Here is a 24,505-nt window from a genome sequence, read left to right as displayed (position 1 = left end):
TAAATCATTTTATTATGGGACATTGTTTATGAACATTGTTTGTTTGACTTGATTCTATTACAAAACAACTTGTAAATGTCGTGAACGTGCTATGCAACTCATATAGTCTTAGCACACTGGTTTGTTTAGATCAGTGGTCGGCAAATCCTTTTGTCGCGGCCCCAAATACTATTTTCGAGTTATTGAAGGACCACTACGTAAATACACTACATAAACAGCGGCGGATTCAGGAAAGTTAGGTTTAGGGTAAAATATTTCACAGTGGCCTTATAGCCAAAACCATGCCATGTCATAATGTAAACCATAATATAAAAGAAGGATATACACGCGAAGCGCGAAAAATTTTGCGTTTACATACAGTTAAAGTTGGCAAAAATATAGTTCGACAGGCTCTCGGTACCACATTTGGCAAGTGAGCCTTTTCAAGCTGAGCCACTTTAAAAATTATATTCCACACCAACTTTTATAATAAAGGTAAATAAATGTACGGCTGTCACGCGGCCAACAACTACATGATACCACTTAAGTCTTAAGCTATTCAAAAGTTACTTGCGGCCCCTTAGAAATGGCTCTGGGGCCCAATTTTTGGCCGCGGCCAACAATTTGCCGACCGCTGCTTTTGGTTTAGATTTAGAACCTCGTGAGTTCTTGATAATAGTTGTGATTTTCTATCATACCAATCAAGCATTTTTATCATACCAATCAAGCATATGTAAACGAAAGTTAATGTGCTTTAAATTAAAAAATACATTTATTTATTTTTTCTGGCTTTTTCCGGCCTTTTACGTACTGTTTGGGTTTATATCAAAATTTTAATTTGGCAACGCTGCTACGAGCCGGTAACGAACTTCTTGTGGACCGGCACTGGTCCGCGGACCGGCGGTTGCCGACCACTGTAGCTAAAGGATAACGTTTCGTTGTCACGGTATAAATGGTTTATAACTCTTAATATTTTCTCCTTCAACTTAAAAGTACTACTTTAACGTTCCTTTATAAAAATTAAGTTTCTATTATGACCAAACTAACTTTATTATCGTATTTTATACACAACTGTTGCAAGTTGCACAAAATAGTGTTTGATTGTTGCAAAATCGCAAAACTGTTTAATCCCTATTTTTCCTTTATCAAACGAGCAAGTAAACAATATTTCTTACTATTACACTAATTATAAATTCATGAAGTGGTTTTCGATGTGGCAGTGATTGTTACAATATTAAAACGGATGACTGGCTCATGTAGATTTTATGTTTTGCTCCAATAGTTTTCCAATGCTAGCAAAAAAACAATTTGCTGATAAGCCAAAACCTAATAGTAAAAACTGTTAAAATAGGCGAAAAACTAACTTCATTTTTATTTCTTTTTTTTAGAATGGGGGACGCCCCCCTATTAGCGCCACCATGCGGCTTCCAAAGTTACCCCAAGGTCAAGTCAAGTTAAGAAAAACTACTTCAAACAACCCCACACCCTCCAACCGACCAATATCAATGCCCTTTGCCCCTCCCCCTGCCCCGCCCACAACTTCGACCTCCGAAACTTCTTCGTCGTCTTCAAGAGGTTTGTGACGTAAAAATGCCTAGTATTAGATCTAATTAAGAATTGGTTTTCTTCATGCCGTATAATAGTATAAAAGTATAGGGTTCTTGCATAGTACCTAATTGAACAAATTTCTTATTTGATAAAACAAACAGTGAAATAGCAGCATAATTGAACAATTAAGTTTTCCAATCCTAATTTTATTTTGTGAGAAATTACGTTGTTTGTGTTGGGATGGTCAACAGTTATCACTTATCACACGATGCTGAAGCAAACATAGATTGTGCGTTTGGCGATAAAACCTAAGAAAAACAACTTAAAAATACCTACACATTTAGTGCATTTTGCCTGACTATTTTTAAAATTCCTTGTTTATCTAGCGGTGTTTTACCTGGCATTGTCAGCTAAGTATCGCAGACAAGGCTAGGCAAACAGGCAAATATTCACATCAAGCACAACGCCCAACAAAATCAGTCGTACCTTGTTTACCTTGCAAGATTAAACTTGATAGGGTAATCCTATTCTTGGAGTACTAGTGGGTTGATTATATCTGCGCATCATGTTTGCAAGCTTTTATTAGCTTTACCTACAGTCATTTTAAAGCTTTTGTTTTCTTTTCCTCGTCATCTATACTACAACTGTTGTCAGGTTAATACCTTGGCAACAAACACTGTATGCCTTCAAGCCAATATGCTCTTGACTATTAAACAAAAACAACGTGGGTCTCGTAGGATTAATGGACTGAATTGCCGTATGCCAGTTCTACGTAATAATTGCGGTATGCAAAATTTTCAAAATGTGTTGAGACATATGGCGGCGATTTTGCAATTGCATTTGTTCAACAATTGTTTCGAGAAACTTAATTTGTCCTTTTTACGTTTTTCACTCAATTGCAACGCATTGAAGGTTCCAGGCCGCTTCCACCAACACCAAAGACAGGGGAACTACCAAAAATATCCGAGGAGGTGACATCACAACCCCTCGACCACTCGATCGTGGGGAGACAATCGTCGATGCCAACAGAACCTCCCCCGTCCCCTCCAATGCCCCCTCCAAGTGCAGCTGTAAACGCACCCTTGCAAGCCCCCACTCTCCCCTCTCTTGCGCCAATTGGGAACGAACCCCTGCCTCCTCCACTACCGCCCATAACACCGGACATGAACGCTTCCCCACAGGTTTGTAACGTAAACGCGCCCTTCCCACCGGCTTTACCCCCTCTTAACCCAAATATGGCCGCGACCTTACCGCCCGGCACCCCAGAAAAACCTCCCCCGCTTTTACCGCGAACAGCTAAATCCTTCGCCCCTAAGTTACCTTACAGACCTCCTTCGCCATTTTTGTCTCGCTCCGGGGAGTTTCCAACACCCCCTGAAACCCCGAAACGCGGGGCTTTGTTTGGCGATCAGGAAAAGCCCCCGAAATTACCCAAAGCACCAGTGGAAACCAATCAAGGTAAATTTTTGTTTTTGATATTAATGAGTTTTTTTATTGTTATATTTTTCTTCGTGAAATACGAAAAATAATCTGGAGAAACTTTAGCTTTTTTACTGTTCATGCAATATAGAGAAAGAAAATGAACGGAAAGCACCTGGTGATTCGCCTGTTTTGCCCTCACTCACCAATACCAAACAGAAAGTACACCCCGTGGCGGTTTTAATAAAGGAACGGCAAAACAACGCGAATACTCTCGGATTGAGGTCAAAAAAATATCCTAACCTTCAAGAAACTTCACTGCAATCTGAGACTGTCAAAAGCACGCCGAAGATTCCATGCAAACCTACTTACCCACCCCCTAAACCTGACACACAACAAATCGCTGCACCTGGAAAAAAGAAAGTCCCTCTCTTGCCGTCTAAACCGATTCCTGGAATTCCGAAAAAGTCCCAGGTATCCCCTGAAAAGCCATCAATTACCCCACAAATGCTGTCTTCCCCAATAAAGCGACCTCAAAAGCCAGAAAAGCCAAAACCCTTTGTTAAGTCACAAGTAAATTCAACCACGTCGAATGATTCTTCATCAGTCCTTCCTAATTACAAACAGGTACATTTGAAAACGAAAGCAGTTAATGTATTGCCTTCAAAACGAAATCCTACTGCTTTTGCTGGAACAAGCGAACTTCCTAAGAATCGACCGAAGCCCGTAGTTTCTCGACATGCGTCCAATGCCTTTGCCAACGCAGTGGCTCAGTTCGATACGAAGCCTGTAACTCTCAGTCCTGTTAAACGATCTAAAGCTGTTTTATCGCCTCAAGTCGACAACTCGAAGTCAAGCGAATTGCCAAACCTTTCCCAGTCAACAGAAGTGAAATGGGAAGACACAAAAGATATGAAACCTGTAGAAAATGCCGTAACCGATCGTGTTGATTTATATGACGAAGGCAGCGACGTTTACTCAGCCATCGACGAAAATCTCGTCACTTCGCCGGACTTGGCCGACCATTCTCCAGCCGACAGCCCCAAAAATAACGAGTCCATAGGCTCCACGAAACTTCCAGATATCCCTTCTAAGCCTAAGGGGAGCCCCGAAACAGGGGGAAAATCCCTGGTAATTTCCCCCACTTCCTCCCCAGGTCATAACAACCGAAAGTCCCCGAAAATGCGACCGACCGCTCCCCCGCCACCAAGACCTTCTATAACACCGCAGCAGTCTTTCGAAGAAAAGGGTCAGTTGTTTTGTTTGTAACTAAATGGAGACTTCCAAACATAATCTGGGGATTATTAATGCATTTCCTTGTACTTTTAACGAGCTTTTCTTTGATTCGCAGCAACCAAACCAGCTCCAGTGAGACCACCACCACCTTCGCAGAAGAACATAAATGCCGCCAAACTACGAAGGGCTGCCACCAAGTATGACGTGTCCCGAATAATCTATTGAACTTTTTTGCGAATAACTTTGAAATCGGTGTAGTTTCGTAATTACTTCGACGTAAAATCAACTTTTGACGACTTATTTGCCGTTTATTTACAAATTGTGTAAAATATATGGAGCTATCAGAAATAGATTTCTTAAATTTTGATTATTTTTTACTTTATATTCAGAATTGAAAACAGACGCAATCTAGTTTCAACAGGCTCAACTTTATCTCCAAAGAAGACACATGGTGGGAAGAAAAAAATTCAAATTACGACTTCTAAGGTAAGGTAAATGTAGATTCGTAACGAACAAATTCGACCTACAAATTTGTTTAATACTGTTATTGAATGCAGGTGTTAATGTGAATCAAATATTAAGGTTGCAACCATTGGTATATTCCGATAGCTTTTTTTTATCTATTGCGCTGACAAAAAAGCTTAACTTCAATGCGACATTGTAAAACTAATTTTAATGTTACATCATCGACCGCAATATTCATTTATAAAGTGCATTTTAGCCCTGATAAGGAAATAATAAAAGTTTTTATTTTGTCGAACGTACTGATTTAGATGCAACTTTTTTATTAAAAATAAAAAAACATCGTGATGGGGGCGATAACAACACATAAAATAAATGTTTCGGTAAAATGTCATTCGTGTTTTGAGCATCATAGCAATTCGTTTGACAACAAAGGCTTTTCTGCAGATGTCCAATTTTCTTTTTAAATGTTGTAACTCTATTCTGAAGCGTCACCGTGAATTTGCTTGTAAATTTGAGACGTTGTTGTCGCCATCAGGATGCTATTAAAAAAATAAATCTCCTAGCATGACGCAGTGTGACGTGATAAAAGGTGCGACAAAGCTGGTGTGAGGTAACAGTCGGAAGGGTGCTCCCAGACGTGATGAATTTAAGTGAAATTATCACATAAATAGTTGCCGTCTTTTATCCGTAACACATACCAAGGGATTGAAATGAAACAGACAGGACACATTGTAGGGAGAAACTAGTTGTTTATGAAGTGTGTGATCTCGAACAGTACATTCAATTCACGATTTATGTTTTATTTTTACCACTTTAATGTGTTTTGTAGAATGTGTTTTTTAACAGAAATGGAATCACATTAGGTCATTGTAGTAAAAATCAGGGCCAGATTCAGGAAGGGCAATTTTTGCCTACTTTAACAATACGTGATTGCGAAAAAAATCGCGTAAACTCTATTATGTTATGAGAATATGTCTGTTTCTATTTTTTGAAACTCTTTTCACCCAGAGGCGTGCGTCTCATCGCACCCTCGAAAATGAATGTTTTGGAAGGCACGAGTTAAACGATATATTTTTCGCTTTGCGCGAATCGATGACATCTTAAAAATGTAGCTTTTTTATTTAAAGTATTAGCACCTCTCCAACCTTAAACTTGAATAATAATTAAACAAATTAACTATATGACGTTCTTAAGGTTACTTGTTTATGACGTCACGTTAAGAGGTAACTTTGTTACGTCATATTTGAAAAAAAGTTGGCCCCCAAACAAAATTTTCTGGATCCGCACTTGAAAAAACGTGTTATTTTTGTTCCTGCTGGTTGTTATTTGTTATAAAATCGCATGCAAATGCTAAATTATAGTGTTTTCTAGTTACCATTTTTGTAATGAGTAAAGATGGTTTTCGAATAAAATAATTTCGATTGATATTTTAACTATTTGTTCTAATTTATTCATCACTGTTTTGCATTTTTATTTAGGATGGAGCCCCAAATATCACAAACAACTCCCCTACATTGAAAGGTAAATTCAATTATTTATCAATGCTTATCAAAACTTATTTGTTTTTGCTAACAATTTTTTTAAGGCATGATTATAAGAAAACTAATGAAATGAAATTACATATATTTACACTTGCATATTCGAAAATGTAACAAAAAACTTAACAAAGGAACTTATGAAAAATAACAAAACAAAAATTAAAGTAACAGAAACGCAGATAAGAAGTATAGCAGTCGATTACACACTATTATAAGTTCAGCTCAGAAACACGAATCAAGAAATTAATTAAGCGCAAAACAAATGCTTTTTTGCACCTGGACACAGGGTGTTTTTAGTATGAAATTCAAAACTGAAGATTTTTCATATATATATATGGCAACGTGATTACGATAGACTTAAAATATATTTAGATAAACAATTATTATTTTGACGTTTATTTCAGTTGCGGGTCCGACAAGCGGATTAGAGTCTGATACCTATTCTTGCATTCAAGATGTATCCAGTGACTCGTTTAGCACTTGTAGTGAGGATTCTGAGTAAGTTTAACACCATTGGATATTTTGTAAATTCTTAGTAATAAACCTAGATGGCCTGACCTGTCTAAATTATGATATTTAGAACAATAGCTTAACATGATGGGAAAGTTCAGATTTGTCTCATAACTAAGTAGGACCAACTGTAAGTACATCTGGTTAAGCCTATAAAGGCGACATTGTTTAATGTTCCTATAATTAAGTAATTTGTTATCCACATTCGGGGAATTACAATACCAATTATCGCCAGAAAAACTTTTGAAAGGTTTTCACGCGTTTAAATTTAATTTGTGTTTCGGAGGATTACTTCCAAAGACCCGGCTCGCAAAAAGAAGTTAAGCCTTGGAAGTCTGACGTCATCCATGACGATCATCAAAAATCGACTACGGTATAAAACCAAGTACAATGACGCGGAAAAGTCGCTTGACGAAATAAACGAGGACCAACAAAGTCCCGAGGAAGGCATCTACGCCGGAATCGATGAAGAATCTTATCGCTTCAATAACGCAAATTCGAACTGCAACCATGTCTATCTGACGTCACAGTGCAGTTTGGGCGGAGACAATGATGACTCAGGGGGAATTACCTACGCCATGCTGGATCACGATTATTTTCAGGAAAATGGCGAAAGGCTGGAATAACACATGTTTGGTGATAGGCGTTCAAAATGAGGTTCAATGTTATGCACAAAAAACCCTTAATATTTGGTAACTCTGGAGAGGTGCCTTATGGCTGACCGCACGTTTTTCAACTGCAAAAATAGCAACACTATAGTGAACGCAACATATGAATAATCAAAGGTCAATCAAAGTCCTTCACGCATTAATTGCGTCGAAACAATTGTTTGCCACGCTTGATTTGCGACGGCTACGCATCATCGACGCCACTTGTTATAGTGTAAAAATCCGGCCTCGCTTTGTATGCCTTAATTTGTATCGATTGCGGGTCCTCCCCTTCATCGAAAACATATTCGTCCTGAAAATAAGGGAAAATAATAAAAACACGTCAGCTTCAACTTTGTACCTATAGGCGATTTTAAATCGTTCACGAGGTTTATATTATTTTATCAGGATTGTTTAAGGCGCTATATTTCTGTACAATAAGCGAACATAACTTTCATCAAACAATATACCAAAACATTTACCTATCATTTTATTTTTAAAATAACAACCTAAAGCTACTTGCATGGTTGATGTTGTGCACATAGTCTTATCAATTTTTTTGGCCAAAAAGCAAATAAGTTTTTAAATAAAGCTTATTCTAAATTCTGATATCTTACTGAAAGCGTCTCACCTCATTTGGGTGGTCTATTTCGTCCATTGGAATCACGTGGTCGTCGGTGTCGTCTTTTTTAAAAGTATATTTCGTTTCTGTTCCGCCGTAGCTTTCACCGTCTGCTCGTACTGAAAAGGGCATCAAATAAGGGAATTGCAAAGAGTCAATATCTTAAACGACTTGGCTTAAGTGCACTTAACACACTCCGTTTTTAAATAAGCTCAACTTGATTTAAGATTTTTATCCAAACCTACTTTTAAGTTAAGTCATTTGAATAACTTGACCTGTTACAACAGTGATTTGGTCTGCGACATGCTATTTTCCGCAAATACCTTCAATTGGAAGCGTTACTGAAATAACTTTAGATGAAAGGTTTTACAAAGTACGCAAACAAATATACTATAAAGTATTGAACCGTAGCAATTTTCCATTTGTGGGGGCAAAATTTTAAATCATAAATACTTTGTAGACTAGCAACTTTTGGAAGATATCAGTATAAAAACTAAACGAATGTGTATTTTGTACACGGCATATTTCCGCCAACGTGTAAGCTTACATTTTGATTCAAGTGCAGATATTTATATAAATACAAAATCTCCAGCGGAATAATTTCAGAGTACAAAACACTTTAAGATACAAGAACCTGGATTAATTGCTGTTAATATGCATTCCGAAAAGGGTCATAATTTAAGGAAACACGAAATGGTTAGACATGCCATTTTAACAATCGTGCTATGAATTTCCTAATACATATACAGCGTTGTAGGCATTTGCCCAAAAAAACAATTAGCATATATCCTTTATTTTATACTAACTTATTACCTTTAACCCTTCATTTTTTGCTTTTTACTTTTTCTTTGACTTTTTGAATAAAAACACTTCTTTATAGTGATATAGTTTATAAGTGTATTTTAAGAGTATTATTTAAGCATTTTATCTTTATAATTTCTAATAGCATGCTTTTACAGCTCAGAGTCGGCCCTTATGGATTATTATCGAAGCTTTTTCCAGGATTTATGTTCTTATAAGGTTTGTGTATTGTTTTGTAATATCCAAAACATAGTTATGTTCCTATCCAGACTAGGCTAGCGCAGCAGTATACTATTAAGTCCGTCGAGGTTGAAAATCGATTTACAAAAAACGTATGGCAACAAAATGCGCTTTTACTATAAAAACATGCATGTCTCCATCAGTGTATATAAGTTTATAGTGTCAGAATTCGAAGCGAAAAAAAACAGGCAAAAACCTTAGAAACTTACGGGAATGTTGGTCGATGTCCTCAACATCGCTTAAAATGGGTGACCTCATGGTGCGTTTTTGGCCTCTCTTATGGGGGGCGGGAAGGTGCATTCTAATCTGACGTAGTATTTTTTGTTTCTCTTTGTCAGTTTGAACCAGGGGAAGATATATCTGCGAAATTTCCACATGACTTTAAATAGTATCAAACCTTTACCAAACATGTTAAAGTTAAAACTTTTTAATTTTTATTTTGAACGTGTCATTTAAATTGTGACTTTCTTTTTTACATTAATTTGGCCAATTTGGGATTGATACAAAAAAACAACAGGGCATTTTTTACAACGCTTCCAGCTGCAAAAGAGATGAAAAGTTGTTTATATCTTAATAAGATTCAAATTAAAGGCGAACACAAAAAAACTAAAAAAAATACAACGTTAGAAATCATGCGTAAAACATGAACTGCGCATGTGTAAAGGCTTGAGCTTGCCAATACCCAAGAAGCACTGGGCAAGAGGTTGATGTCGTTGTCCCCGTTTTTTGAAAACGTGAGGCCTCAGCAAACGTTTATATTTAGTCCAAATCGAATTGTTGCATCACAAAACACGACCTCCGAATGACCTAAAGCGACCATCATCAAGGTCAAGTACCTCGAGTGTCGCGTCGCAGTTTGGCGGTAAACTAAGGCTTGATTCGCCGCCAAATTATCTGGGCACACCCCGGCTTAAAGTGTCCCTTCTCAGTAGCGTTTCAAGTGACTTCTGTCTGGTGACGTCATGCTAAGGTCATTCGCGTGACGCCAGTGAAGGTCACGGGCATTTTTTTAACCTCGTGCCAGTCTCGCGGGGGTAGCTGCTCGGAAAGGGAGGCGTGCCAAGATGTATTTCGGCCGGTGAAGTAAATACGCGTGGCCATGCTGCGACACTGTGTAGAAAGTGTGTACACTTTAAATTAAATAGCGGCCGTAATTACACCGTTCAAGTCTTTGCGGTTGCCTACCTTCATTTTCCAAGAATCACCATTTGACTGCTCGGTAAAGAATAAACAAGACTTACGAGGTCGCAACTCTAATTAAACATAATAGGACTTTTTAACAATTACTTTGATTTAAAACATTTACGATTTTGCGTGGCCACCATTCTTGATATTTCAGAAAGTTTTGCAATTTTTACCCGATAGGATCGGTAAGTATTGCTGTATGACGCAATTGTGGTGTAAGTGTGACGTGACGATTGGCACGTGCCTTCTAAGTTGCTCTTGTGTACAACTAGTGGCTAATTCAAAATATCATTCGAGAGAGTAATTCAAATGTTATCATTTCGGATGGCCGTTTTTTTGGTGAAGTTTATGCATGGCATATTATTTGTTTAATTTAGTGTTATATTTAAATTACTATTTTATTTTTATTTAGCAATTGTCTATGCTTGGTCGGTTCAATGTCGTGTTTGGGCAGCTATTTTGCGATAGTTTGATTATTCAGCGATTACTTTGCAACGTCACAAAGGAAATAATCTCAATCTCATCTTTTTAAATTCGCCTTGGGCCAATCGTGTTTAAGAACGTATTTACACCACCTGTGTCTGATGTATGAAGCTATTTGTTTGCGTTTGGTTTGCTTGTCTTAACCAGAGTATTTAAAAGATCCGAAAGCGTTAACCTTTTCGATGTTCAACAATACAAAGCAAATTTTGCAACTTGAATAAAAAAAATTTACTCTAATCATGGTAGACCTAATTAAAACTGCTTGAGTATTAATTTTTATTAAGTTTGGTTAACATGAGGTTTCTTTTGGTGTTATGTATTTTTAGTATTTTATATTCTGTTGCTCAAATTAAATAAATACCCATACGTTAAAGATTATTCTTTAAGTTTGTAACCTTTATTGCTTCAGAGCATTTCAAACGCAAAACTTCCTTTTACATATATTTTCTTTAGAGAAGATATAACGCAGTTCAACTATTATCAGCAAGTTTTTGTAGATTTCGGTGTAGCTGTTTTCACAATTTTTCACAATTTTATGTTTTTCCATAGAAAGAGATTTTATTTGTTTGGCTTTTATATCGTTTTGTTTAAAATTTTCGCGCTAAAAGATAAATTTACTATTTTAACCTGCTGCCAAAAAAAAATGGATTGCATAGAAAGGTTATAAACTTTACGAACACTAGATATTGCATACAATTTGACAAAAATGTCGCATGTTTTGAATAGGACAAATACGGATATCACCACATAAAAGAAAATAGTATGACAATCTTTTATGGTTTTACCAAAAGTATTGTTCGATCATGGGTATACTCTTATTGGTCGATTATAAATACTCCGCACCAAACCTGTACTAGAAATTATAGTTCATAAATTACATTACAATTAAACTTTTTTTTCAGTATTTAGAATTTATATTAGAATTACTGTTAGAAATAGAGTTAATGAATTTCCAAAAAATAAAAGTAATCTGTAGTTACTTTTACACAATTCACTATGAATTTCAACAAAATCGTTAAGGATGTGAGTGGCAAAGATTGGTACACTTTTATTAGGACACATGCTGGCAGTTTATATTTCAGCAGCATATCCCTTTAATTCGTCGAATTATAAGTTACTAAAATTATCTAGTTCTCCAAGTCTGGTCGTGAAAGCGCACAAATCACCCGCACTGCGTTTTTGTATACGTGCACTCTGTACGAATGCGGTATAAGCAATGTTCCACGCAGCCCAAAGTCAGTGACACAGCACAAAGATTCTATATTGGTGTTTTTTTGCGTTTAATTACTCGCAGGTGCGGGTGGGAAGCAGGCCAAAAAGTTGAACCGGTCGTTTTTTTAGCGGACATGCAAACTGGCCACCTTTAAAAGTGGCCTGCTTGCCATCGGTCGGCACCTTTTTTCAATAAACAGACAATCGGGACCTTTTCGAAGTAGGCCCGAGCCCGGGTCACTTTTGAGGGCGTAAACAAGGCGACGACCGCCGCAAATCAACAGACGCCGGAATCGTGACTACGGCTTTCGTCAAGTGCACCGATTTCTCGGAAACTGTCGTCTGGTGCAAATTTCTCAGAACAATTTGAAAGTTTTCTGCGAAAGCGCATTGCCTATCACCGCCTTTGCCGAAAGCAATTATTTTTGCTCAATGGTTTACTCCATAAGAGGATTGCTCGATAATTAGGTTTATTTACTTTGCATCTTGATGGCCAGATTTCGGTACGGAAAAGGATTAAATACAACAAATGCATTCTCGTTGCTCATGTGCCTGTCCATGCAGGCTTGCACAACTCAAAATGATGCAAGGGCCGCAACAAGCAAAAAAGTTCGCGTGCCGCATACTGAAGTTAACATAACCATTGTGTCGTGCATATAATAATCTCGGGAGAACTCGTGCGCAAATATGCAGCTGCAGTTCAGTCTAATTGCGCAAAACGCGAAAAAGGTTGCCTTTATTTTGTTCAACTTGGGAACATGTTTAATTAAAAAAAAAAATGACGCATCAGGAACATAATTTACCAGAAATGTTCTAGGGTTTGCGTAACATGTCAGAGATTTTAAATAGATTTCCTTACAACGGACAAAAACATAAAAAATACGAGCCCTGTTTATGACCATGTTTTTACAAACTCACTATGCAGCCCCACAACATACTACTTAGCATACTTTGGCGTGGCAATAAGTCTCCACAAGTTGATCCACTCTATGCTGCTATTTAATAAACTACTGCATGCATTGTGCAAAGTTACTGTAATGCAAATCGAAAGATTTTTTCTTCCCTCGTCATCAATGGATTAGGTCCTTACACCCAGGTCACATATATTTATTTGTCTATCATAAGTTTCACATACAAGGTCACGGGTGTTTTGTAGTTTTAAAGTAAATTTTAAACATGTCAGATAATTAAATGCTTAAAACACCTTAAACGGGTGCATTATGCCGCCTTTTTACAGATAGAACACCGGCAACATAACGTTCCCTATATTTTCGGAAGCAGTGTCGGCAAAGGAAATTGCTACACGCGCGGTGGATGCATGTTGTTCTCTAGGACTGGGTGTTCAACTTCCACAAACATACATACATTTAGCTATATAAACACACGAACTCTGACCTAGATATTTCTTGTTGTTTTGTAGAGGAACATCGCTGGTGGGTGGGAAGCCTTTTATTTATGTGTCTGAGGATTTAGCAAGTTCAAAAGTTGGCCGAAAAATTTTGTGTGCCAATGTTTCGTTTTAGCCCGTCTGGTATTCCGATGCTTTGCTAGCTTGTGCCCAGCACCAAAAAGTCAGAAGAATCGCACTTTCTTAGATGATTGATTGGCATACAACCTCTCTCAGAAATCAGTCGACGCGCTTATTATTTGCGTCGCTATATTCAATGGGCGTTTTAGAGCGTATTTGACGCCCAGTCGTGGCACCACAGCATGTTTCGAACAAAGTCAACGTTATACCTTGGGCACGTGGCCGATGAGTGATGACACAGAGTTCAGTTCTCTTTGAATTGTGAGGTCACAGACGAGAAACAGCATCGGTTTGTTGAGCTCAAGTAACTTGCGAAGGCCTGAATAATTAATGTAAAACATTTTTAAAATAGAACAACAAATCCAAAGCAACAATAACTAAAGCGGGATAATCTATAATACCATAGTATTAAGACCGACATGATAAAGCCAAATACGCAGTAATATTCACGTCGGAATAAGACCGTAATCGTTCGAATACGACAAAAACCCGCCGAAGTCCTAAATTCATCGAAATAAGGCATAAATGGCCAAAATACCGCCTGAAACTGTAGGGAGAGGGTATGAGACGACCAGAGGCCATCGGTCTGGGATCGGCTGCTCTGGTGCAGACGTTTCGGCGCCCTAGTTTGAACGACGCCGTTAAGGGACCACTTTTTGCGACTGGATTTTTAGCCCTACTTGGGGTTAGTGGTGGGGTTAGAAAATCAGTTAGGGTGAGCATTATTAGGGGAGTTAGTGATGTACTTAGGGGTGAAGTTTGTGGTTTAGTTAACCATTTACTATTGAATCAGTTGCACAATTCTTCTATATGTTTTGTGTTAAATATTAAATAACTAACGACATTAGTTATCCAGTTACTATATTAGATAAAGTTGTTTTAAGTAGAAATCTAAAATACTCTATGTAAAACAATTTAACGCGAGATGCTCCTTCGTTATAGCATGAAATAGAAACGTTGTTTAAATATACCAAGCTCCACGTCCATCTAGCGGATGAAAACAACCTTATATTTGTGGTGACCTATATGAAGAAAATTTCCTGGAACTTAAACACAGGACGATTGGGAGACACCGGCCTGGCATCGGCCGTTTTGGTCCCTAGTCCACCGGATTGTTTGCTCCTGTTTGGGGTTAGAGGCGGGCGATGGGTAGGGTTAGAATTTGGTTTAGGGTTGAAATTACACGGGCAGTTAGTAATGAAGTTAGGGACCGGATTTGGAGCTAAGTAAAATATTGCATAGATTTTATTATGGCCATTTATAGGTCTTGTTCCGACAGGTTTAGGCCTTAATCCGATTTAGACGTTATTACGACTATAAGGTATTACTTCTAATTTGGGCTACTCTGAGCTGTGTTTTATTCCGACTTTGATGTTGTTCTAGTTTTGGTTTTACGGCTAGAGTCCTTATAAAACCGGTATTGGCTGAAAATGTTACCTTCTGTAAAACAGTACATGCACCAGTCGTTGGTCATATAGGTGGCGGTGAACATGATGATGAGCAGATGGCTTCTGTGCAGCTTGTCCTGGACTCTATCAGAGTAATCTGCGGGAACGGGTTATTTATTTACCAAAGTTTAATTAGTGCAAAAATAATTTGCAAAAAAATGAGAAAAGTGTTATTAAGATGTAATCGTGTTTGAAATTTTTTATTTCGTCTTTTTTAAGTTTGATTGCTGTCTTATGTGTGACCCAAATCGACAGCATCGTAAAATAACTATTATTTTTTTAACGGAAATGTAATATTTTCAAAAAATGCATTTGACAATACTTGGTTTAGTAACAAATCACCAGAGTGATAACAGCAAATAAATATGCTGGAGATGTCAATACTTCCAACTTTCACGCAACAAACCTGCTATTTTGTTCACTGTAGAAAAATCTAAGATCTAAAGAGTCATGTTTTAGCGAAAACCCAGCATTCTCACGCTATCCATAAAAGCGATGGACTTTTTTCGTAAAGATATGAACGTAAAATGTTTTAAACGTGACATCAGATTGGCGAGATTAGATTCTGCACGTTAATTCCACCAACATGCTAAAAACTTTTAACTTGTCACTTTAAATTAATGCTGCCGTAAATCATATATATCTGCGCGATTTATCGTTTTTCAAGTTCGGAGAAATAAGAAAGAGAAAAGGTTTTTTGTTCCAAACTAAACCAATGACTTTTTCCACCAAGATTTAATACAACTTTCTCCACCAAATTTCACTTATATTTTCCACGTATATTGCAAATTTTCGTTCAAATAAAACAGTGTAGGTTGGAATAAAACAGTGTTGTTTGCTAAAACTTAAAACGTTATTCAGTAGTTTTATAAGATGTATTATTTGCATCTAAAACAATTTTAAACCTTATAACTATATTTTTGAACTTGCAAAATGCAACCCACCCAATTTAGGAAGCAGATTTTCGTCGTCGACAATAAACTTATACTTTTGCTCCTGCTTTAGAACATCGAGAACGTTGCGTTCCAAAAACTTTCGGTCGCTTTCGTTCTTTCCAATTGAAACGTAGGCATCAAAATCAATCCCGTCTAAAAAAAATAAGCAATTTTACCTTTTAACCAATGCTTTTCTACGAAAACAGTTGCGAAACGTTTCATTGAAAAGCTTTGGAAAATATTTCGCAAGAGTGATTTTTGAAAAATATTTTGAAAGAGCGATTTTAATCCATCTCATGCACTCAGTGTTCATCTACCATGAGATAAGCTGGTAAAACATCACACTTTTTCGGAGAGTTCATTAGCATTAATTTTCGACAACCATTTGAGAACTTTCAAATGGCTTCTCATTGCTCAAAGTCGCAATGTTTTATCTGGATTCTATCTGTTACGTCACATTGCGGCGTCTATACGTCACAAAATGACAGAAAAACTGGTTTTGAAGCAGATTAGGTTCGAGATACTTGATCAAGGATGCCTTATCTTTTACGAGGGAAGTGATGTCGCAACGGATCTAAATTGACGGGTCGTGACAAGAATTCATAGGCACACGTGCGATAGTGTAAAGCTGGGTATCGCGAAAACATTTTGGGTGCAACAATCGTGGAATCTCCCATCTGATTTACTCCGAAACAATTTCCTGTCGTTAACCAGCTGTATTTTCTCTTTTCTCTTTGTTGTCGCAAAAACATAACTTTCTAATGAATGCGTGATTTAATTTAAAGCTGCAAGAGCGGCGCTGCAAATCAAATCAATCATTTTGCAGGACTGAAATGCATTTCTTTAGGCTTTGTGTGTTAAAAATGGAAACGGGACCAACACAGAAACTGAAATATTAACCAGTCTACTTGAATTAATGTTTTAAATACACGTCAACACGCTTTTAATGTATTATTTATAAATGTTATGTTAATATGGAAGTGCGTGCCGGCAACTATAGTCATTGCAATTATTTTTATTTTTATCGTTTTTGCTTTAAGTTTCATCGTTTAGTTATTATTCGATTGTTTATTTTGCAAAGGAGTACCAAAATCGATGTTTATAACGTTATTTCAATGCTGTAAAGGTTTTTACTAAACTACCAAATTACTGTCTTTTAAACTTGGTTGGCAAAGTTGGGTTATTCAGGTGTGCTGGACTTTTGCAAGAATTTGTTTTTGTAAGGCAAAACAATCAGAATAAAAAAATTTAGTTATAAAAGTAAAATCAAAAAATTATACCCATATTTATTTTTGTGAACACACGATAAAAGTGTTGTTTAGCGGACAAGGTTGTAACTTACCATTGCCGCTAGTTGGTACACAGGAGTCGCGGAATCCGAGATACACTTGTCGTTTAAATCGCGTAACCACCACTAACGTTCCAACCAGCACAAGGGTTATGATGAGGAATATCAAGAAACCTCGCACACCACTTGACATCCCTGTAGCTGAAATTTACATATCGCTTAATATTGCAATGTATAGACAATGACAAGGCGTGCCTTTTATGACGTGGACCTGGGGTTTGCAACATGCGTATTTTCGTCCAAATGTCCGAAACGCCGGCCAAACTAAAATTTTAAGAGAGGTACCGTAGAAATATTGTCGGATACAAATAAAAACTAAACATTTCCTTTATTTAACGATACTCAAGTTAAAAGGGTCGACAAAAAATTATATCCGGCCCTGGATTGTAAATCCCAACAGTTATTCGGACCGCTATGGTCAAACCTTATCTGGGCCTTTTTGAAAACAGGTTGGTAGCCCCTGGTTTAGTTCATCGCGCAAACGCTTTTAGGATTTCATAGGTTAAAAAGCGGGCCGCACCCCCCTTGACACAATTTTTTTTAATTCGGGCCAATACCTGTAGTGTTTTTAGATTAATATATTTACCGTACAGACAGTAAAATAAAGGACCAATCTAAATATTACGCAAAATTTATTTCATATCTGTGGCGTTCTTTAGGGAAACGTTAGTTTGGCAATGAAATTATGCATATTACTTGTTTTCTTATTATTAAAGTTGTTTATGTCACAATAACGTAGTGTTTAAGGCATCGGTTCTCAAACTGGGGTCCACGAGACAATTTTTTTTTGGGCAATAAAATTCTCAGCCAACTTTTCCAAAACAAGTTTAACAAACACAATACTAATAACTATGCCGTACATAGACCTAATTGTTGGACAAAAAAGGAAAGCCAAACTCAGGATAGACTATACGCGCAAAGTTGAAGTACGCTAACGTAATTCCAACTTGTTTGCGCTCGTCATCACAAGCTACGATAAGTTGTTCATTTATGCAATTGCATGATTTGAGTTGATTTGTGCATTGTGACGTCTTAGTGTTGCGTTGTGCTAACTAATGTGAATAACGTTTTTATAGTGGGTTGTACTGTATGGTCACGGTTTTGAAACTGTTCGTGATTTTTTTAGTCAAAAATGATTTCGTTGGCGTTACAATACTAAATACGGTACCAACAAGCCTATTTACACCATTAAAAACAACGTGTTTTTTGTGTTTATTTGTGTATATTTTTTAGGGGATCGTGAGAAAATTCAAGAATTGCTAGGGAATCGTTGGTTAATTTTTATAAAAGGTGAGTTTTTAGTACAATCCACCCTGACATTATACATTTTAAGTATTCTGTCACATTTAGGTCACTGTAACAAACGTAACTGAACATAAGGAAAGGCAGAGAAATATTGGTTTCAATGAGAAGAGTAAGATAAAATGTTTACATGAGATGAATTTCTGTTAAGCTTAAACGAAGTTTTAAAAGTATATTCGTGTTAGCAAAACTTAGTATTTCGTACATTAAAAAAAGTTTTTTATAGTGAGTCCTTTGCGCCCCTTCCTAACCACTCACACCACCCATAGGTCGCGGCCCCGGGTTTAAGAACCCCTGTTTTAGGTATCTATTGTGGTATATATAGCCTACCAGTGACATCATCTGTTGTTGTTAATACAACGATCACTTTTTGAACGCAATCACCGCTGCTGCAGTAATACACAACGCTGGCTTGCTCCAAGGTCGGTGGTGCGATGGCGTAGCCATTCTTCGTGACGTCATCACTTAAACTGAGTGAAGTGAGGACGTTGCAGTTTGCGTCAGACCAAGTCTAAAAAACACGAGCCAGTTTAATTACAATAGAAAACACAGTTAGGAAACCTTGATATACAGCATCATAAAGGCCAACAAACAACATTCTAAACCTCAGCTTTGTAAATTGACGCTGCGCGATGAGTTTTTAAGGTGCTAATCCTGTAGTTCTCAACCTTTTTTCTTTCGTGGCCCGTTTACGTTTAAAAAAATACACAATACATTTTTATGAAAGAAAAAACTGTAAAATAGGTTTAACTTTAAAACACAACACAGCATAACATATTTTAAAACAAATTATTTATTCAACCATGCATTAGTGAGATACGGCAATAAAAACAATAAATTTACATCCTTTTTTAATTACTCTCCCCCAGCCATTATTCCTGTAAAAATTAAATATAGTGACACAAATGAAACTAAATCTAGCTTTTTTTAACTTGGTCTGTGGCCCACCGCAAAGGTTTTTATGGCCCACTTATGGCCCACCTATTTGATCGTACATATGCTGACCAGCAATAAGCAAATGCAACAACTACAGAAAACTTAAACTCTACTATGCTAAACATCTGTGTTGTACACTACTTTAACAAGGCAACGAGAAAATATATTTACTATATTTACAAATCAAATGTAATGATCTAAAGCAGTGGTTTCCAACCTATAGGTGGCGCAAGAGATTGTCTGAGAGATCGGACGCGTAATATTTGGCGATGGAAAAAATAAATAGGAAAAAATGACAAAATATATCAAAAAAATTGAAGTAGAAAGATAAAAAGCACCCGCCTATTTAACAATACTGGTAATGCTATTTGCTTCAGTGAACGATAATTGTGTTTAGGACGCCATCATTATGCGTGTTCAAGACCGAAGCACATAGTTGTTTAGACTGTCTTGTATAATAAACGCACATCGCAATGGGTTTACACCTGCACAACTCAAATTGGTACAAGGGCCATTGCTGAAGTTTATTTTGGGCTAACTTGTGCACAAATATGAAGATAAAATAGTCGTAGGACCTACTTTGGTTCAAATTGGCTAAACAATTTATACATAGTCCTTTTGGGCTAAAATGATTTTACAAAAACATATTGAAAACCCACAGAACATAAAAATACAGTATTCACCAAGGTTTATCAAAAATATAGTTTAGTGTGGGAAAAATAGACTAATTTTTCAATTCTGGCGTCGCCAAAAGTCTTCATACGTCAAACCACTCGATGCGACTTTTTGTTAAACTGCCCAATTTGAAATGCGACTTGTGAGCTGAAAAGTTTGCCCATTCCTGAATTGGTCTTTTACTGAATTACTATAAACCTTTACAGTCACTTTAACTAGAATACGATACACTAAACTGTGCGCTTCTTTGTTTTCGCCATTCATTACAGGAATTGTGTCTGATCGCGCAATATACAAACAAGTCAGTTAATTAAAATAGAAAAAACGAAAAAAATATTACGTGTTCGCACCCGGCATTATAACGGTGCGCCGCGCGCGGGCCGTATGTTGTACAGGCCTGGGTTAGATCAAAAGTAAGTCGCTGTTCTTTAATTCAGCGTGGTTTAACTACAGGCCGTGGACGAAGGGATAAGGGAGCACTAGGGCATGTCCCATAAACTTTATTTTTTGTCAACTTTAACTGCGTAAACGCAACACTTTTACGCGCGATTGTTTGGGTTTTCTGCTTTTTATTACTGTTGGAGAAAATACGTTCTCCTTCAAATCAAAAGCAAATTTAAACAAAATAACGCATTTTTTTAACTCTTAAGTTGCATATCTGTATACTATAGTTCGCTCGAGACTATAATCTGAAAGGCATTGTTTTTAAACTAAAGACAGGGTGTATTTGCCTTAAGCCTAAGGCATTGTGTATTTGCAAAAAAACTGCACCCTTAGTGAACTATACTTAAAAAATGTTGCCAAGCCCTAAAAGTTATTGCTCTCTGATTGCTAAAATATTAAAAAAGTAAAATACTTTAGTGAAACATAGAAGAAGTTGAAAAACCCACTCTGAATCCATGTTTAACTTACCACCATATCTCCGACATTTCCACAGCTGCACAATACCATAGTCGGTAGTGAGGTTGCATTCATTTTGTAGGTGGTGTTACTTTGGTCATTACAGCCATCAGCGCTGCGCATAACACGGCCTGCGTAATAACATCGTGGCACAAGCAGTTTTAGATCATTTATATTGAAAGAAGTTTATTAGTTTTCCAATAACGTGCTGTTTTAACAGAATTGTACTGGTATGTCAAAACAATACCAAATTAAAACTAAATGTATTTGACTTTTTTAAACCTTTAAAGATAGCATTGGGTTAGCAAAATATTGGATTAAGATGAATTTTATAAATATATTTGCACAATTGTACTGTACTTACCTTGTAAGAAATGTGCTTCCTTTTCATGTCTTTCTTTTATACTGTCGTCTCCTTAAACATATGCAAACAAATTTAAGATGATGTATTCACAAAATATATGTATAGCCATTCTAAAATTGTAGGTATTAAAAACGCCGTACACTTGGTAAATTGATCAAGCGTCTAACCAACAGTTAAAAAATCTTACCAACAGTTTAAAAGTAGCCTGCTTTTGTCAATAAAGTACTGCAAAATGTTTAATACAATTTTGGTGTCGAACTGAAAATGCAAAATTTGATTCAAACAAAACAAAGAAATGTTCAAGCTTAAAATGTTACATTCAAAAGCGCTTCTTACAAACATAAAAAAAACCTTTACCCCTATACAAATTTTTACGGACAATTTGAGAGTCATTGGATTGGGAGAGACAGCTATAATATACATTTATTTATTCATCTTTTTATGGTATTAAAACGTTTAGGTGTAACACAAACACAAAGTAAGATTTCTCTCGTTCGTTTACAATAGTGCGTGTTAATAGCCTACGTGACAAAAAAATTGAGTGTGTGCGTGTGTGTGTTTGTACTGTGTGTGTATGTGCGTGTATGTCATTTTAACACACTTCTGATTCTCACAATTACCACGCAGTTAAAAACAACAACAGAATATTCTTAATAGGCTCTGTATGTAGGATAATACACCATTTTTGATAATTACTTGATCAGACGACTATGGTAAGTTTTCAGCTAGAATACACAAAAAAGTTAAACGTCTCCGAGTCTTAATAAACATCACTTACCTGATGTTATTCCAATTGCAAAACATAAAACAACGCATATTAGTCGCAAAATCTTCATTTCGTCAGATGGACAACAACACAACATAGGTTGTTTCGCAGTTAGAGACTGAACATAAAAGCACATAAACGTTGAGGGCTGGCGCTACATCTCACCATTAATGTTTAGCCTAGCGTTTGCTTAAGTGACGACACACTGAGCACACAATGAAGCGGCGTGTCGTAATATTACAAAATAAACGCGAAATTTTGACGTTTTTTTCTGATATGTTGATACAACGGTTGTTTGTGTTTTATAATTACTTTTTTAATTTGAAACCGGTTTTTAATTTTTTTTCTTTTAAAATCGCAAGTAAATAACAATACTATCCGTCAACTAACTTAGTTTTCCGTTCGTAAAATGAAGTGTTTAACGTAGATAAACACCGTCATTTAGGCCGCTAGGGTTTGCAAAATTTGTAGGAAAATGTTAGAAAAACTTGAGTGGAAGCAATAAGCTATAAGCTGTTGTCTACAGCTGCGTTGGTTTCCAAACTTAGCTTATTGTTAGAAAATTTGCAAGGTTTTATTACAGTTTAGAGTGGTTTGTAAAACGAAAGTGATGGCTTTATAGGAAACTAGCCTGGGCAAAATGCGTGCCGGCGGGAAAAGCAATTCAATACAGCCAACGGGTGGAATCCGGTCATGACCCTGTCAAACTCCATGTTTCGCCCGTTTCTAAATACTAAAATCGGAATTGTTTTCGCCTGTTTTTCTTTTCCTTTTGTTCTGTAACACTCGTTTAAATGAAACTGTTAAACTTAGCGTAATATTTATAAATGCGTTTTTGCACTTCTATCGAATGTCTGCCGTCTTTATAAAAAAAAATTTGGCATCAACGGACGTTTTCCAATCTATAAAAGATTTCGATTCGTATTTTTAAACCTAGTTTAGTGATTGTCTTTTTTTCTTGTTTCGCCCGATTTATGCGTTCACGTCGCGACCCCTTTCAGTCAAACTATACACAAAACCAATGATGCATACTAATTATGCAAACCACTTAACCGTCAAAACGATACCAATATAAAAAATATGAGCTCTTTTTAGGGCTATCCTATACATCTTACTGTCACGTGGCATGCAAACCGGCGACGCACCAAACGGACCACCCTTGTGTGGCAGGCGTGTTTTTTGTATAAATTAAAAATCAAATTAAACAGTTAACTCAACACCTTTTCGAAATACCAAGTTTTGCTAACACGAATATACTTTTAAAACTTCGTTTAAGCTTAACAGAAATTCAGCTCATGTAAACATTTTATCTTACTCTTCTCATTGAAACCAATCTTTCCCTGCCTTTCCTTATGTTCTGTTACGTTTGTTACAGTGACCTAAATGTGACAGAATACTTAAAATTTATAATAAACATCACAAAAAGTCGTTACAGGTCAAGGCTAACAGACGAAAATCTTAGTATACAGTTGACAGTTGACAGTTCGTCCTAATATCAAGCGCTTAGTAAAGCAAAATGTTTCCAAATTTTTCATTGAGAAAAATATTTCATTAAATGTTTATTTGGTATTTTTTATTATTTTATATTTCAATATTGCGTTAAATAATTTTAGCTATATGGTTCGCATGGCTTTCGATTAGTTTCGTTTGATGAAATTATTTATGATTTTACCAGGTTTTATAATATGAGTAAAAAGTTGTGCGGCCCGCTTACTCAGCGGTAGCTGACAAAGTGGCCCGCGACAGCAAATAGGTTCGATCGTCACCCCTGCACTAGTGGATCTGTCGGCAGCATACGCAGCGACACCGTAAATCGTCGACTGCTCCTACAAAAACTGTTCAATTGAGTAAAGATCAGTGCCTTAACAAAATGGCACAAGAACGTCTGATCGACGAGCCAATAATAGAGAGACAAGCCAGTAATAGACCAACAACTTTCGCAGGAGCAAGCTGCCTTTCGTCGAGCGAGAAGCAAAAAATAAGAACGGCGCCGTGTTCCTCGAACTCACGGCTGCATACGACACAGGCCGGCATCCGTATGCTACCCAGGGCCGGATTAAGGTTTTCATGGACCTGGGGCTGAATGGCAGTCAGAGGCATATTCGTCTATTTTTATTATGTTTATTGTTTCAACCAGAATTAACATGAAGTAACATTTTTTATTCACTAGTTAAACAGATTCAAATGAAAAGTTTTCTAGCTTTAGATAAAGCAAAGCTGTTGATAACTTCATCGCTGTCTATTTTTTTTCTAAATCTAGAGTAGAGCTAAGGAATGTAACCTATTTTGGTCCATAGACGAACGCATTTGGTTCCTTACTCGTTTAAAGACTGAAAATAAGCGTTCGTCTGAAAAATTAATTATCATCAGACAAAGATGCATCCTTAATGCAACAGATACGTTAGAAAACGCACACAT

The 24,505-nt window shown here is 36.8% G+C and overlaps 2 protein-coding genes across 2 annotated transcripts in view; one reads left to right on the top strand and one right to left on the bottom strand.

The window, feature by feature from the left end:
- The window catches only part of LOC146136124 (uncharacterized), a 32,362-nt gene extending 24,422 nt beyond the window's left edge, over positions 1-7,940 (top strand). Inside the window, exons 6-13 of the mRNA XM_083396165.1 lie at positions 1,368-1,554; positions 2,440-2,985; positions 3,098-4,195; positions 4,298-4,379; positions 4,572-4,668; positions 6,126-6,168; positions 6,590-6,683; positions 6,982-7,940. Of these exons, the coding sequence (XP_083252291.1) occupies positions 1,368-1,554; positions 2,440-2,985; positions 3,098-4,195; positions 4,298-4,379; positions 4,572-4,668; positions 6,126-6,168; positions 6,590-6,683; positions 6,982-7,321 (2,487 nt within the window). The 3' untranslated portion in view covers positions 7,322-7,940. The remainder of the gene's footprint in view (positions 1-1,367; positions 1,555-2,439; positions 2,986-3,097; positions 4,196-4,297; positions 4,380-4,571; positions 4,669-6,125; positions 6,169-6,589; positions 6,684-6,981) is intronic.
- Positions 7,548-24,187, bottom strand: LOC146136123 (uncharacterized). The gene is made up of 12 exons (XM_083396164.1): positions 24,020-24,187; positions 23,403-23,466; positions 21,322-21,372; positions 20,970-21,088; positions 18,777-18,957; positions 17,139-17,285; positions 15,806-15,949; positions 14,851-14,958; positions 13,623-13,732; positions 9,215-9,365; positions 7,974-8,083; positions 7,548-7,655 (listed from the first exon to the last, which is right to left on the bottom strand). The coding sequence occupies exons 1-12, from the start codon at positions 24,185-24,187 to the stop codon at positions 7,548-7,550; spliced, it is 1,461 nt and encodes a 486-aa protein (XP_083252290.1).
- Positions 24,188-24,505: the final 318 nt, after the last annotated feature.

This window comes from Ascidiella aspersa, chromosome 8 (genome assembly GCF_963924565.1).
Source record: "Ascidiella aspersa chromosome 8, kaAscAspe10.2, whole genome shotgun sequence".
Lineage (NCBI taxonomy): Eukaryota > Metazoa > Chordata > Ascidiacea > Phlebobranchia > Ascidiidae > Ascidiella > Ascidiella aspersa.
The sequence above is the reverse complement of the archived record's forward strand: the minus strand, read 5'-3'. Positions and strand labels throughout refer to the sequence as shown.

What these genes read in the sequence shown, in the direction of transcription:
- LOC146136123 (XM_083396164.1), bottom strand. Translation starts at nt 24,187, where the DNA reads ATGCCTCTGACTGCCATTCAGCCCCAGGTCCATGAAAACCTTAATCCG. An exon ending in GGAAGCACATTTCTTACAAG is followed by an intron (nt 21,089 to 21,321) that starts GTAAGTACAGTA and finishes GTTATTACGCAG; the next exon opens with GCCGTGTTATGCGCAGCGCT. An exon ending in AACAACAGATGATGTCACTG is followed by an intron (nt 17,286 to 18,776) that starts GTAGGCTATATA and finishes TGTAAATTTCAG; the next exon opens with CTACAGGGATGTCAAGTGGT.